General features: G+C 45.0%; 1 protein-coding gene across 3 annotated transcripts in view; it reads right to left on the bottom strand.

Moving 5' to 3' along the window:
- Positions 1-16,214, bottom strand: part of RAB3GAP2 (RAB3 GTPase activating non-catalytic protein subunit 2) — a 695,385-nt gene that overhangs the window by 377,210 nt on the left and 301,961 nt on the right. For all 3 annotated transcript variants that reach the window (XM_069233869.1, XM_069233867.1, XM_069233868.1), the window contains one exon: positions 10,655-10,794. In XM_069233869.1, coding sequence (XP_069089970.1) covers positions 10,655-10,794 — 140 coding nt within the window. The remainder of the gene's footprint in view (positions 1-10,654; positions 10,795-16,214) is intronic.

The following is a 16,214-nucleotide window of genomic DNA, read 5'->3' as shown; positions in this document are numbered from 1 at the left end:
GACCGGTAATGCAGCTTTTTGGTGCCTGCGGTTGCAGGGGGAAGATTCCGTCGACCCACGGGAGATTTCTTCGGAGCTTCTGGTGCAGAGAGGAGGCAGACTACCCCCACAGCATGCACAAGCAGGAAAACAGTCGAGAAGGCGGCAGGATCAGCGTTACAGAGTTGCAGTAGTCGTCTTTGCTACTATGTTGCAGGTTTGCAGGCTTCCAGCGCGGTCAGCAGTCGATTCCTTATCAGAAGGTGAAGAGAGAGATGCAGAGGAACTCGGCTGAGCTCTTGCATTCGTTATCTGAAGTTTCCCCAGAGACAGAGACCCTAAATAGCCAGAAAAGAGGGTTTGGCTACCTAGGAGAGAGGATAGGCTACTAACACCTGAAGGAGCCTATCAGCAGGAGTCTCTGACGTCACCTGGTGGCACTGGCCACTCAGAGCAGTCCAGTGTGCCAGCAGCACCTCTGTTTCCAAGATGGCAGAGGTCTGGAGCACACTGGAGGAGCTCTGCACACCTCCCAGGGGAGGTGCAGGTCAGGGGAGTGGTCACTCCCCTTTCCTTTGTCCAGTTTCGCGCCAGAGCAGAGGCTAGGGGGTCCCTGAACCAGTGTAGACTGGCTTATGCAGAATTGGGCACCTCTGTGCCCAACAAAGCATTTCCAGAGGCTGGGGGAGGCTACTCCTCCCCTGCCTTCACACCATTTTCCAAAGGGAGAGGGTGTCACACCCTCTCTCAGAGGAAGTTCTTTGTTCTGCCATCCTGGACCAGGCCTGGCTGGACCCCAGGAGGGCAGATGCCTGTCTGAGGGGTTGGCAGCAGCAGCAGCTGCAGTGAAACCCCAGGAAGGGCAGTTTGGCAGTACCAGGGTCTGTGCTACAGACCACTGGGATCATGGGATTGTGCCAACTATGCCAGGATGGCATAGAGGGGGCAATTCCATGATCATAGACATGTTACATGGCCATATTCGGAGTTACCATTGTGAAGCTACATATAGGTAGTGACCTATATGTAGTGCACGCGTGTAATGGTGTCCCCGCACTCACAAAGTTCAGGGAATTGGCTCTGAACAATGTGGGGGCACCTTGGCTAGTGCCAGGGTGCCCTCACACTAAGTAACTTTGCACCTAACCTTTACCAGGTAAAGGTTAGACATATAGGTGACTTATAAGTTACTTAAGTGCAGTGTAAAATGGCTGTGAAATAACGTGGACGTTATTTCACTCAGGCTGCAGTGGCAGGCCTGTGTAAGAATTGTCAGAGCTCCCTATGGGTGGCAAAAGAAATGCTGCAGCCCATAGGGATCTCCTGGAACCCCAATACCCTGGGTACCTCAGTACCATATACTAGGGAATTATAAGGGTGTTCCAGTAAGCCAATGTAAATTGGTAAAAATGGTCACTAGCCTGTTAGTGACAATTTGAAAGTAATGAGAGAGCATAACCACTGAGGTTCTGGTTAGCAGAGCCTCAGTGAGACAGTTAGGCACCACACAGGGAACATACACATGCACACCTATGAGCACTGGGGCCCTGTGTGACAGGGTCCCAGTGACACATACATATAGGCCACAAACCTATGAGCACTGGGGTCCTGACCAGCAGGATCCCAGTGACACATAACAAACATACTGAAAACATAGTGTTTTCACTATGAGCACTGAGGCCTGGCTATCAGGATCCCAGTGAGACAGTGAAAACAGTGACAAACACCCTGGCATACACTCAGAAACAGGCCAAAAGTGGGGGTAACAAGGCTAGAAAGAGGCTACCTTCTCACACTTATGACACCGATCCACAAAAGAATCACAGAAAGTATACCTTTGACTACTAACTTATGGAAATATGCCGTACAAGCCACTTATAGTAGTGCACAACTTAGGTCTGGATATCATTTACCTGGCACCCTCCTACAAAAGGAAATAAGAGCAAAGAACACACTCAACAGCTTCTGTGAGGATTGTGGAGCCAATCAAAAAGTACAACTTGAAGCCAAGATCAGAAAAATGCAGACATTAAAATGGCAAAACAAGAAACAGAAAAAAATAACTGAATGAGCGACAGACCGAACACAGCAAAGAGCACCAAATCAGCCTATAACACAATAAACATTCGCCAGGATGATTACATACTGATACATCACCTAGGTATGTAATAGCCCACCACTTCGGGCCCTGGAGCTCCTGTGCTCGGACTACACTAAATGTGGTAAATTCCCGCACGTCACAATAATTTGGACTGCCCTCACCAGAACATCAGGAGTGGCATATCTGTGCTCTTACTAGGGGTCATAGGGTAGTCCCCTAAACTATTAACACACGGGGATTAGAGAAATAAACGGGTGTCCGAGCACCGTCATTCCTACTACAGGGGTTACGGTGATGAGTTGGGAGAGAGCTGGGACGAGCACTCATGATAAGTTGAGGTTTTTCGTAAGGTTAAAAGAAAAGCAATGCTCTTCATCTAGAAACAGTGCTAAATACATAGGTGAAGCTTGTAGATACAAAAACGTTGCATTCGGGCTTTACCTTCTAATTTACTGGTTTTATTGTTAAAATGAGGCATGACACGGAGGAAACCAGTTATTGCAAACTTTTACAAAGTTTTCCCTCCACATTTACCACTGACATTTGCAGATCATAACGTAATATACATTTTTACTTTTACATTGTCATGGTAAAAAACATCGTACGCGTGCGTGGCTTTACCTTTAAATGCGTAGCTTGTGAAATCAGCGATATATGGAGATACTGTCTAGGAAGACACTGCATGACACTCTACATATGTACTGATATATATAATAGGAGATATATGACATTGTAAGCGGTATTACATTGGACTTGCATGTTGTACCAAAAATCTAAAGTGAATTTTAGTTTTGCAATTATGATAATTTCAAATGAAAACTGAACATAATAAAGTTAGAAAGAATAAATAGAATCAATTTTGCCATTCTAGCATCATAATTTTTTTTTTTTAAGTTACTGCACCTCCATTCGTTTTGAACCTACTCAAATATTTTTCCTCATCTCATTTCATGATTTTAAGTCATTACAAATACTTGAAAAGCTTTTTTTTGTGTGAGAAATGTTAGAAGTCCGTCTGTTTTTGATGCATAACGTCTCCCTTCACACCCACTTTGTTGTCATCGAAAGTAAAATATAGGACTCTAAGTTAAAATAATTAGCAGCAGTTTACTGGAACACGATATCATGGTGTACTTTAGTCTGTCAACGAAAATACAGCAAATGCTGCCAGTAGACAAACACTTCAGACACACATTTGTTTATTCCCCGTGTGAAACGTTTCATTTCTGGCAGGGCTGGATTTACATATCCCCCATCCCTGGTAAATAAACTGCACAGCATTGAGCTGGACAGAAAAAGCACCAGCCGTTTAGACCGTTATGAAATCTATTGTGGCGGTTGGTGCTGCAGAGACACGTTATCAGAAGTTATTCAGGACTACACATCAAAGGAGTGCCACTTTTTTCAATAGGTAAATTGTCCGAGGGGCGTAGAAAGGAGGCAGTTTATCCGGAGGAAGGAGCCAGAATGGGCAGTGCGTGTGTTCTCCTCAGAGGTCACGCAGCGGAAGGTCCCTGCGCAGAGGTGCTTCACGCTGCTCCGGAGAGCATCAGGTTGTGAAAGAGGAGCACGGGCTCGTGAGGTGACCGAGGCAGTCTCGGGCATCCCCTGGCCACGCGCAGCAGCACATCACTGGACTTGGAAGCTGCCGGGGCTAGGCATAGGACACAGCTGGGAGCGGGAAGGAACAAGGCTAAGAAAGACGGCATTATACTCTCAACTACATATGTTGACCGGGAAACATGGAGCACGCGGGCTTCCAAACATAAGACTCAAAATACATCCCACTACACCTTTCTTAAAATCAGACCGGTCTAAAAAAAAAAAAAGTCAGAGTGCGAGAAGGTGTCGGGCCTTGAATGGAGTCTGGCTTTATGTGGAGAACAGCCTTCCAGGGACTTTTGAAACGCCCTTAGCCAGTCCGGCCATCTATGACCGGATGGGTGTGGCTACATGGGATTCTAGTTTTCGTTATTTTCGGGCTCAGCCAGAACACGTCTATTTACAAGATGACCGTTATTTCACTAACACTGCCTCTGGAGCAAGTCCTTTCTCTGTGCCCAGCAAATGTACGTGCTTTGCATGTAACAAAGAACATCCAGCGCGAGCGATGACATTACTGACTTGATTTGCATATCCATGACCTCTGCGACTTTCATAAAGTGAGAAGGCAATTTTATTCTACAGCATTTTTTTCCTTTCTGATACAAAGAAACTAGTTTGTGAAAAGTAGCAAATGAGAAGTGTATAAACTGCAATTTTTGATATTCCAAAATCACTCTAACTTTAAAATTATCTAATATTCAGCCATTCTAAGTCGTGCTCGCAGGGCCGGCTTTTGGGCGGTGCGAGCGGTGCAACCGCACCGGGCGCTGTGTTTAGCAATAACTTACGAAACTTGCTAAAAAGCACCTGCTGAAAAGTACCTTGCGTGTTTAGTCTTCAAGAAACAATTAAAATGTCAAGATACCTCTTGTGATTAATGTTCCTGCTAGAGAGAGAGATGGGAGTTTTACCTAGTGGCAGCTTTGACTCAACATAAAGTAGCACAGAGGGTTAATATGCCTGCTGCAAAAAACAGAACTATGGGGCATATTTAAGAAAAGTGGCGCTGCACACAGTGCAGAGCCACTTTTCTTGCACCCCTTAGTGCACTCCTAACGCCACCATTTGCGTGTCATATTTAAAATACTGTGCATCATGGCAGTAGTTAGGGAACTAGCGTCAGAAATCTTTACGCTAGTCCGGTGCTTTGCAGGATCAGCGCCACAATTTTGATGCTAATCTTGCAAAGTACCCAGAGGCCCATTGTAACCAATGGAAGCCTCCTTTAATGCCTGCTATAAGCAGGCGTTAAAAGTGCTGGAAAAAAAATGACGCAAAGAAATCAAACAGATTTCTTTGTGTAATTTTTTTGGCCCTCCTAACGGGGGATGCCCTCTTTGCATACATTATACCTGGCGCAGGCATAATGTAGCGTAAAGGGCTACCAAGTGGTGCAATTTGTGCATTGTGCCTCTTTGTAAATATGGCGCAGAGTTTTTGCCCTTCTAACACCACATTAGTGTAAAAAAAAAAAAAGACACTGATGTGGCATTAGAATGGTACTAGGGGCTCTTAAATATGCCCCTACGGCAGTGCTTAATTTGTGCCTGTTTCCGGTGCGCAGCACTGACACTTATTTTTGAGGGCCGGCACTTATTTTTCAGCTTCAAGCACTTACTGCGAGAAAAAGACACATATGGGAAAGAGGGAGGAAGAGAAAAACGAAAAAGCGTGACAATGGGAAAAAGCAGAAATCCACAAGAGTGAGCTGAAGGGGCAGGGAATGCCTATAAATGGATTGAAGAGGCCTGAGACTGGCTTCAGGATTGCACTGCCTCTGTATTCCGTGTTCACTCATTTGATTGCAGCAGCCGCATGTTTAAGAGGAGGGCTTTGGGCACCGGCACCTTTTTACTTAAAAAGTAAGCACTACGTTATGGGGCATATTTGAAAAAAGTGGCGCTGCACACAGTTCTGCACCACTTTTCTTACGTCCTTTAGCACCCCAACGCCACCTTATGTGCGTCATGTTTAAAATACGGTGCACCATGGCAGTAGGGGACTAGCGTCAGAAGTTTTTATGCTAGTCCGGCGCTTTGTAGGATTAGCATCAAAAACTTTGTCGCTAATCCTGCAAAGCACCCAGAGGCCCACTGTAACCAACGGAAGCCTCCTTTTAATGGCTGCTCTGAGCAGGTGTTAAACGTGCTGGAAAAAATGACACAAAGAAATCTGTCAGATTTCTTTGCGCAATTTCTTTTGCCCCCCCTAGCGAGAGGGTGCCACCATTGCATACATTTTGCCTGGAGCAGGCATAATGTGGCGCAAAGGGTTACAAAGTGGCGCAAAGCCTGCATTGTGCCACTTGTAAATATGGCGCAGCATTTTTGGCTTTCTAATGCCACATTAGCTTAAAAGAAGTACACTAATGTGGCATTAGAATGGCACTAGGGGCTCTTAAATATGCTCTATGGGGCATGTTTGAAAAAAGCGGAGCTGCACAGAGTGCTGCACCACTTTTCATGTGCCCCTTAGCGCTCCCCTAACACCAACATGTGTGCGTTATTTAAAATACGGTGCAACATGGCAGTAGTTAGGGGACTAGTATCAGAATTTTTACGCTAGTCTGGCGCTTTGCAGGATTAGCGTAAAAAATGTTGATGCTAATCCTGCAAAGCACCCAGAGGCCCATTGTAACCAACAGACGCCTCCTTTTATTGTCTGCTCTGAGCAGGCGTTAAAAGTTCCAGAAAAAAATGAAGCAAAGAAATCTGCCAGATTTCTTTGCCCCATTTTTTGGGCCCTCTGTAACGGGGGAATGCCACCTTTGCATACATTTTGCCTGGTGCAGAAATAATGTAGCGCAAGGGGTTACAAAGTGGCGCAATGCATGCACTGCCCCACTTTGTAAATATAGCACTGCGTTTTTGGCCTTCTAAAGCCACATTAGCGTAAAAAAATGACACTAATGTGGCATTAGAATGACGCTAGGGAATCTTGAATATGCCCCTATATTTAATGTGGCTAGCTGACTGGATTAGTAAAGCCAGCCATTACAAGTGCTTTAAAACACATGAATGTATGTGAAAGGGGAGCGATGGATAGATGAGGGGTACATTTGCTGGGTGGTAGTGAGTGAAACCGAGGAGGAGGTCAGGGGGTGGGGGGGTGCCACAATGAACTGCCGCACAGGGCACCACCAGTCCTAAACCCGGCCCTGCGTGCTCGCTTCGTAGCACATATACTAAAACTGGAACGATACATGAAGCTTTCCATGCTGGAATTCCAAAGGCAGTGGGAGCAGCTGTACAAATGATAGCCTTCCCATGACGAGCCGAAAAAACTACAGATAAACAATTTAAAGCATAATTAAACTATACTTGGCTGGAGCTCCTCTGCCAAGAACAGAAGTGAGTTATCAGCTTTGCAAACCTCTTAGGAGGCAGCAAAGAAGAGCGACACTGCAGTCAACCTATGGTAAGCCACAGGTGGGATCAAAGTCCTTATACTGAATACAGCAGGTCTTGCAAACAGCGCATGTGCGGTGCCTAGGCTTGAACTAAAAAGGATGAGAACCTAGATCTTTACCTTCCGATTCGCAGTATGAAACTTTGTGCTCTGTATTATGAAACCTCTGCCAAAAGCTGTAGAAACTCTTAACTCTGAATGTGGTTTTGCCTACTAATTCTAAACTGTTCAATGATTAAAATGGGGTTTGAAGTTCTAAATGGGCAAGCAGAGAAACCAGTTCAAAAGCAGCAGGCATGGAGGAAGCTAGACAAGGGGGAATCATATACAGTGCCTGTAGGACTTTAAATATTACTATGTGAAACTAATAGTTGGATTTGCTAGGTACAGAGGCTGCAAACTTCTGAGTCCGCATTAGACAATGTTTTCATCTTCGGCCGTACAGGCAGTGTCTTCCTAGTGCACAGATGTGCTCTATTGTGGAGGGCTGGAATGGTGACTGTAGTACTAAACTGTTGGTCGGATTGGGCTACTTGACTGCACAATTCAATGTGACATGGAGAGAAAATGGAAAAGTGTGCATCCTTCCTCTCTGACTGAGTGGAGGGGGAGATAGACAGCGCAGCCAAATACTAACACTGACAGATTTGGTCCAGATGGATGCAACAGCACCTTTTGCCTGAATAGGACAGAGATACAGGCAATTATGTAGTGGAGATGGTTTGAGTGCCTTGTATATGATAATGCTTTTCATTTTCCCTTTGTGGTTGGGAAATGTTTGAACAAGAAATGTGCTCCCAAGACCATATGCTACTGTTGGATAGTCATATCCTGCAAAAGTAGCTTAATAGATGCAAATAAAATGTTTTAATAAAAAAATATGCTCTGCTAGATTGGCAGGTTGTGGTCTGTGGGTCGTCTAGGGCAGTAGTTTCCAACTTTTTGACTTATGTGGACCTTCACTTTATCATTACTGGAACCTGGGTGCCCCCACTGAATCATTACTGGAATCCAGGGAAACTGAGTCATTACTGGAAGGCGGGGATCCAGGCCTTAACACTGTTGATGACTTGAGCCCCAAAACAATACACAAAATATACAGAAACAAGCATTCCAGCAAACACATGTGCTAATTATATCACATTTTATTTAATTTGCAAATAAAGGAAATAAGAAAACAAAAATGTTAATAGGAATGTTGGAGCTTCTCTAAATTTAATTGAAGCTACACTTTGTCCATAATATATTCTGTTTGATTCACCTGCACTGTTCACACGAATCAATATGAGGATACTAATTTAATTTTTAGCTTCCAATTTCAAATTCCATGACCTTTACAGTATGTTTTAAAATTTTCAATTATACATTCAGGCACTTTATTTATACACACTTTAGGGGTCATTTCAACCCTGGCGGTACAGGACCGCCAGGGCTGAAATGACGGAAGCACTGCCAACAGGCTGGCGGTGCATCCAGGGTCATTACGACCGCGGCCAGCGGTTTCCCGCCACAATGGCCCCGGCGGTAGTAATCCGCCAGGACAGCGCTGCTAGCAGCGCTGCCCAGGGGATTACGACATCCCCCTACCTGCACCCGTCGCATGGCCGCAACACCGCCGGCTCGATTTGGAGCCGGCTCCCATGTTGCGGGCCACATCCCCGCCGGCCCAGCGGGGATGTCATAATGGGCACCGCGGGAGTGCGGCCCCATTGGCGGCCGCACGGCGGTTACAACTTGGCCCAATGTTGTAATGAAGCCCTTTATCTGGTAATGTTAGTCAAGAACCCCCTGAGGAGGCTTCGTGGACCCCACCGGTGTCGCTGGACCACAGGTTGGGAACAACTGGTCGAGGGAGAAGCAGTGCTTAATTTGTATTTGTTGTTTCTGGTGCAGAGTACCGGAACTTATTTTTGAGGGCCGGCACTTATTTTTCTGCCTCAAGCATTTAATGCGAGCAAAAGACACATATGGAAAACACGGAGGAAGAGAAAAGCGAAAAAGCGTCACAATAGGAGAAAGGTGAAAGGTGAAAGAGTGAGCTGAAGGGGCCCGGGAGTGGCTGTAAATGGATTGAAGAGTCCCGAGATGGCTTCAGGATTACACTGTCTCAGCATTCTGTGCTCAGACATTTAATTACAGCAGCTGCATGTTTATAAGGAGGGCTTTGGGCACCGGCACAGTATTATTTACAAATTAAGCACTTGGGAGAAGGGCATCCTCCATGCCCCACTAAGGAAAGACACTGGTGTCCTCAATGCTTGGTCCTACCAGGACTGCAAATGCAGTATAGAGAGGCGCTGCCAACCCATGGTTTAACTGAATGCTGCCTAACAGCCAATGAGAATGATATAACAAACAAAGATCATTTGGATTTCTTGGGCTAGCCAATCTGAAAAACTGAAAAAGAAAGCTGCTTCAACCATTTGGATAGGCTGATCTCAAAATGGTACACCACCTGGTTGGCAAGGGTGACAGGATGAACAGGGTAGGCATTTTAAATGGTTTGTGCCCAAATATAAGATGTATGGATTTTCTTCTCTGCTCATGGTTAAAAAGCAAATCCTAAAAACAGCTGATTCGCCCAGCAATTTGTTTCCCTTTTCTGCATTTAGAATGCATTAATCACCACAGGTATTGGTACCTGGATTTTGATGAGAAATGGAAGAGGAGAAGAAGGTAGCAGAGGGGGTGGCAGAAGAGTCGGTAAAGTAAATGATTATGTGGAAGAGGCTAAGACATGTGGAGAAAAGGCAGGTGACAGCGTATGGAAGTATGAGGGGAACAACCTCCTAGAGGATGAGAACTAGTCATTAGTTGGCACAGGGAAGAGGTTGGAAATCAAGTTCTAGTTGTGAAAAAAGAGGCCAGTAGTAAAAATGACACACTAATGCACTATTGCAATGTGAACCTTTTATTATTCTTCCCTCTGTCCTTGTTCATGCTCTTCTTGCAGCGTACAGAAGGAGTGACCACAAGAGAGCAAAGAAAATAAAATTACTACCACTGACCTAGAAGTTCCTTCCTCCATCGCTCCATGTTCAGCAATAAGAATCAGTGCATACCGTTTGACCTAGCATTATCTGTCTAGTGAAAGTGCCTTGAATAAGTGTATGTAAATTGGATGCCGCCTTCTTATTTCCTAAATTTAACACTTGGACAGGGTGAAAACAAATCTGGCAAAATACTACACGGGAAATGTACATGATACATGAACAATGGTACCAGCTGCTGCCAGTTTACTAATCCAGTGGCCAACCACCTCTGCTCTTCTATAGAATAGACTGACAAATTATATGATTCTCTATTTAATTACTACGTAACTCTCTATCACCATTTATCAGACTCCAGAGTTTAAATGTATGAGACTTTTTCTATGAGCATGTACGAGTATAAAACAGCTTGGGAGCAAGACTTGCCAATCCTACTCAGCATTATTTCTTTATTTTTTACTACTGAACCTGCTTCTTTCTGTGTAGACAACATTATGCAGATATCTAAATTTCCTTTTTCTAGAGGGCAGGGTTAGGCGAGAACAAGTTTATTTAGTGTCATACACATTACCTTTCCACATGCGGATAGCAAGGCCTCTGCTCACATCCAACAAAATGACTCTTCCAAAATCATCGGTCACTGCTGCAAGAGTCTTGCATGGAGACAAACAAATACTTTCACCATGACGCCGAGAATCGGGAAGTCCGAACCTGGTATTAAAAGGAAAACAGCATAGAAGGGTGAACATGCATAATAAGGATGATATAAAGACAATAAAATGGCATCTTCTAGATCACAACGAAGTTGATCTTACAGCCTTTTGGTTTGGAGTCACATGAGCTAAACATGTCTATTGTACTGCAATCATTTAAAACTCATCAAATTCCCAAAAGGGAATGTTCTTGTTTCTGAAGGAAGCAAACAAACCTTATTCCAAACAATTTCCCGCTTCATCACTCATTTTTTTTTTTTACCAACTGGCATTATGCTTGCCCACACACCCACATCTTGCTTAAGCTTCTATACCTTTCAGCACCAGGAAAACAAAATTTAATCCTCTTTGATTTTCACCCTCTCACAATCCTAATTTGGCAACCTCCTGCTAAACAGCAAATTTTTGGGTCCTTTGCTTCACCCGTGCCCAGCCACAATTCTGAATTTTGAAAGTAAATGCATCACCAATGCCCTTGCTCTCCTTAATGCCTTATATCACTCTGACTGCCTTTATATCCTCTTTAAAATGTCTATTCTTAGTTCAGAAACCTTCCTATGACCCTTCACACCAGAACAAATGAAGGCCCAGCTCTACTCTCTCCTTTGAAGTTACACTTAAAATTCACACCACAGAACATTTAGACTCACAAATCGGCTCTATCGCCTCCAGGATTACCTCTATTATACTTGTCTACCTTCTCAATGGTTCCCAACATGTTACTGAGCGTGTCCTTGCATTGGTAATTTTTCCCCTTTTGTCATAAACAAGGCTGTTGGCTATGGCACCCTAACACAACTACTGCAACCAGCACTTGCCTTGCCTGCACCAAATACATGTTCCTCATTCCCAGTCTCATTCCCTTCTATCACTATTATTGTGGGCTGCCTCTGCGCCCTACTGCTTTCCTCAGCTTAATCTCTATAATAAATTGAAATGATCTGGGGTCTCTTACTGATTAGGGCTGGGGACTTATATTCTGAAAACAAAGTCATTAATTCATCAATTGTTCAGATTTCAGGACATATTAACAGAGGTCTATCATTCATGCATATGTGCCTTTTCTTCAGCAGTCTTCTTTTTCACAACTGAACTCACATCAACTGGTGAGAAGCCTACTACATCATATTTTGGTCTGAGATAGATGAAGAAAGAACATATTTGTTGCAGTACCACATGGCGGTGGTGTTGTCCGTGAACACCTGCACTACCTCCCCTTTGAGAGAGGGAAGAAATGCTTTCAATGTCAGTCTGATCACCCAGAGCTCCAACAGGTTGATGTGAAGTCCGGACTACGCCAGAGACCAGATGCCTCTGATCTCCACCTTTCCCAGATGGTCCCCCCATCCCAGGAGTGACCCATCTGTTGGGGTAGATATAGGGATCTGCCTCTTGGCCAATCGAGGTTCATTAACTACCACTGAAAATCCCGAGCAGTTCCCTCTGAGATATGGACAATATTCAAGAGATTCCCCTAATGCTGCACCCACTGGAACTTCAGGTCCCACTGCACAGTCTGCATATGTCATCAGGCATGTGTCACCAACAGGATGCAGGAGGCCAGGAGACCCAGCAGCCTCGGAGTCATTCTGACTGAAAACCAGGACAGAGGGTGAAACATCAGTATCATAGCCTGAATATCCTGGACTCGCAGCTCGGGAGGATAAGCCCGAAACTGCACTGTGTCCAGAACAGCTCTGATGAAATGGAGCATCTGAGAGTAAGTCAGGTGTGACTTGGGCACGCTGATGGTGAACCCCAATTAATGCAGGACGTACACTGTAGTCTGGCGGTGGAAGCAATAGCCTGAGGTGATCCTGCCTTCAGAGACCCTGATCTGTGCAGATGAACTGCGACCACCCGTATCACCTTGGTGAACACCCGAGGGGCGCTGGTAAGGCAAAAGGGAGCACAGCGAACTGAAAGTACCCGTGGCTTACCGTGAACCGCAAGTAACGTCTGTAGGCAGGCAGGACAGGAATGTGAAAGTAAGTGCCCTGCAAGTCCACTGTTACCATTCAGTCTCCTGGGTCCAGGGGAGACAAAACCTGAGCCAGAGTGAGCATGCTGAACTTCTCATTTTTGAGGACGAGATTGAGAGACCAAAGGTCTAGGATAGGGCAGAGACCCTTGTCCTTTTTGGGCACCAGAAAGTTGTGGAAATAAGAGCCACAACCTACTTATGGCACAGGGATCCTCTCTATGGTTCCCTTGGCCAAGACAGCCATATCCTCCTCGCGGAGAAGTGCCATGTGATCCTCTATCATTTGATTGTAGGATGGTGGCATGGATGGAGAGGTAGTCTCGAAGGGGACGGAGAAGCCCCTTCAGACTTTCTGCAAAACCCACCGGTCAGATGTGATAGACCAGCAGAGTAGGTGATGGCAAATCCTGCCACCGACTGGCCCTTGGTGGGGAAAGGTCAGATTAGGAAGGTTTGGAGGGGGCTGCAGAGGAAGGGGGGGGGGGGGGGGGAATACGACTGGTCAGATCACTGGCTCCCTGATCCATGAGGTTGGTGGATCCCACGTCGCTGGCTACATAGGGGGTGGGCAGCATGTGCAGCATAGAGGCTAGACAGGAACAGACATACCAGGCTGGCGGAAGAAAACATCTTCTTCCCAAGCTGGTCCAGCCTCTTGGATTCCCTATCAGGTGTGCAGAAGGAAACACACCCTGGGAGGTAGAGGCTTGGCTAACTAAGCTCTTAGGGGTGGGGTGTTGAGTCAGGAACACTTTGTCAGTTGGAGCAAGGCGATGGGGCGGGCAATAGTCCTATTCACAGGAGCCTCTGTGCTGGGTTTGGACCAGGTATCCAGCAGAACATCAGTAAGGGCTTTATTAAAGGCAATTGGGGTTCAGAAGATGAAGCCCCAGGCTGAAGCACCCTGTAAGGAGGTTAGTCCTGACTGCCACCGAAGACAACTCAAGGCCTAGGACCCCAGCTGCTCTTTGCACCACCATTGAGTAGGACGCCCCCTCCTTCATAGCTAAGGTAGGGGGAGAAAGCATGCCACTGTCTGGGGAAGTATCCAGACCACTGGCCTCACCCAGGTCCGTATGCCAGTCCATAGGGTCTTGGAGCTGGTATTCCAAAGGGTCCGGCAACCCCACCATTCCTCATCAAACCCCAACTCATAAGAATAAGGGTCAGGATCTGACATAAGAGCCAATATCCCTGTCAGCATCAGATTCAGTGTTGCGCAACGCTGTCCGACTCTGTGTCGGAGTCGGCAATGAGGATGGGGTTGGCGCCAACGTCAGAACCTGCGTCGTGGAAGGTCAAGGTGGTATGACAGACGCAGATTCAGATCCAGGAATGGATCCATGGGTGCCCAAAGGAGCCGAGGCCAAAGCTGCCAGTGCGGAACCCGAGGGGACCCCTTCCAACCCCACAGGGCACAAAAGGTGCTCTAGTGGAGTCAGACTGCCCAAAATGCGGCGCATGGCCTCTTAAAACTCGCTGAGTTGGGAAGGGGTCACTCCACCTCCAGGAAACTGTGGGAGGCCTGGAGCTGACCCAGACACAGGCTCTGAAGATGGAGGCCTAAAGTGAAGTCTCTCCTTTCCCCGTGTCGCTGGCCGACAGACGGGGTGAAATTGAAGAAAGTTTGTTCTTCTTCAACTTCTTCTCGTGCCTCGACTTACTCGATCGCCCTGCGGACTTGGAGTGGGACAACAACGAGGGGGAGGCTCTGGGACTTGGGACCTTCCTCTTGACCGAGATCGGTACTGAGCACACTCGGGTTCATTTAAAATGGGCATTATTTATTGTTCACACAATAAGTTGATAGCATACACTTTTTCAAAGGATTCTTCTTTTTAAGTAGCATATGAAGTGTTTGCATTACTGAGAGACCTAGCAACACCATTCTGAGTTCCAAACTGTTTATACAGTGTCCCACATGGTGTGTGGATCAGTTAAATTGTTGACATTAATGTCTTGGGGAGTCGAGAGTTAGTCTGATTTCAAATTGGACCCTTGAGTCTTGTTTGAGGTTTGCCTGATTGCATCTACGTACACTCCAAATGGCTGTGTTTGGAACACACACTTAAATGTAACAGTTTTTTACAGAGGATCTGAGACACAGTCATAGGCCATTCTGGAGATGGAGGTCTGTCATACTCTGTCCTAGGTTAGGACCTGGAATTCAGCATGCATGCCTTTCAATGAATGTAACCTCTGGCCATATCCATGCTGTCCATCTGGTTCATATCAAAAACATTATTTTTTCCATGGCCTGATAGGTTCTTGCATAAACTCCCCTCATGCTGGTCGTATGCTCTACATAAAGAAAACAATGCTATACTTTGTGTTTGCCCTTTGACAATAACTTTTTATAGCACTGACAGCATAAATGAAAACACACATTCACCATTCTCTGAGTTGTATGTACAGTGATGATCATAAATTAACACATTTATTCGATCTGCCCAGAAACAAAATCTAATTTTCTGTCTCTTTTACTGTCCTTTTACTACCCTGTAAAGGAAAAATGTATCCTATGTTACCCATTACATGGCCATTACAGCTGCCTCATTCTACGATATACCTAAAAAGTCCAAAATAATTCTGATAAATAAGTGCTGAACGATGGGCATTGTGAGGTTAGAGTAGTGTTGCATTGTGGTTTGATTACACATACACTCCCAAATCGATAACCACAGGTATTGCAGTCCAGGCCAATCACTATGAAATTATTATGGACATCATGTGAATCTGCAACAGATCCATGTTACAAAAATGTCACTACAATCTATCTTTGATGCGCTTATCTACTTGCAAAATTCAATGTAATTTAATTTGTGGAAAAAATAACATATTGGCAGTAGAAAAGCAAGCAAACACAAATTTTGAAAAGGTGAAAGACTAACAACTTCAATACATGAATTATCTGTACACAAACCCTGACAAAAGAAACAACCCAAACATCCTCACACTGCACTGAAACACAAGGATAACCATGAGATCTATTGAATATGTTATCAAACACGTGTTTTTGAACTGCTGATATAAAAGAAATAAAAGGAGAACATAACTTCATACAACTACAACGAATTAGTAGAAAAGTTAGCTGATACTATCTTTTTGTTAATACCCAACAAAGGTTAGAAGTTAAAAAAAAATCCAGGAATTTAAAAGGGGTTTGATATTTAGCAAAAATTATTGTTAATCTTAGTTATAAAATTGATGCATTCAAATAATATAGGATTTGATAAACTAAAATTGAAATACAATTTCAACTCTTGAAGGGATCACCCACTTACAAAATGTCACCTTACCTGTAGTTTTAAGACACAAGGCTAACAGGTATGCATTGGCCTGTGTTAAGAACCTCTAGATGGACCCTACGGAAAACCCACTATAATTTAGTAAATTCGCTACACAAGCTCCTGAGATTACCACAATGTGCGTGA

This window comes from Pleurodeles waltl, chromosome 5 (genome assembly GCF_031143425.1).
Source record: "Pleurodeles waltl isolate 20211129_DDA chromosome 5, aPleWal1.hap1.20221129, whole genome shotgun sequence".
Lineage (NCBI taxonomy): Eukaryota > Metazoa > Chordata > Amphibia > Caudata > Salamandridae > Pleurodeles > Pleurodeles waltl.
This window is presented reverse-complemented; position numbering and strand designations above follow the sequence as displayed.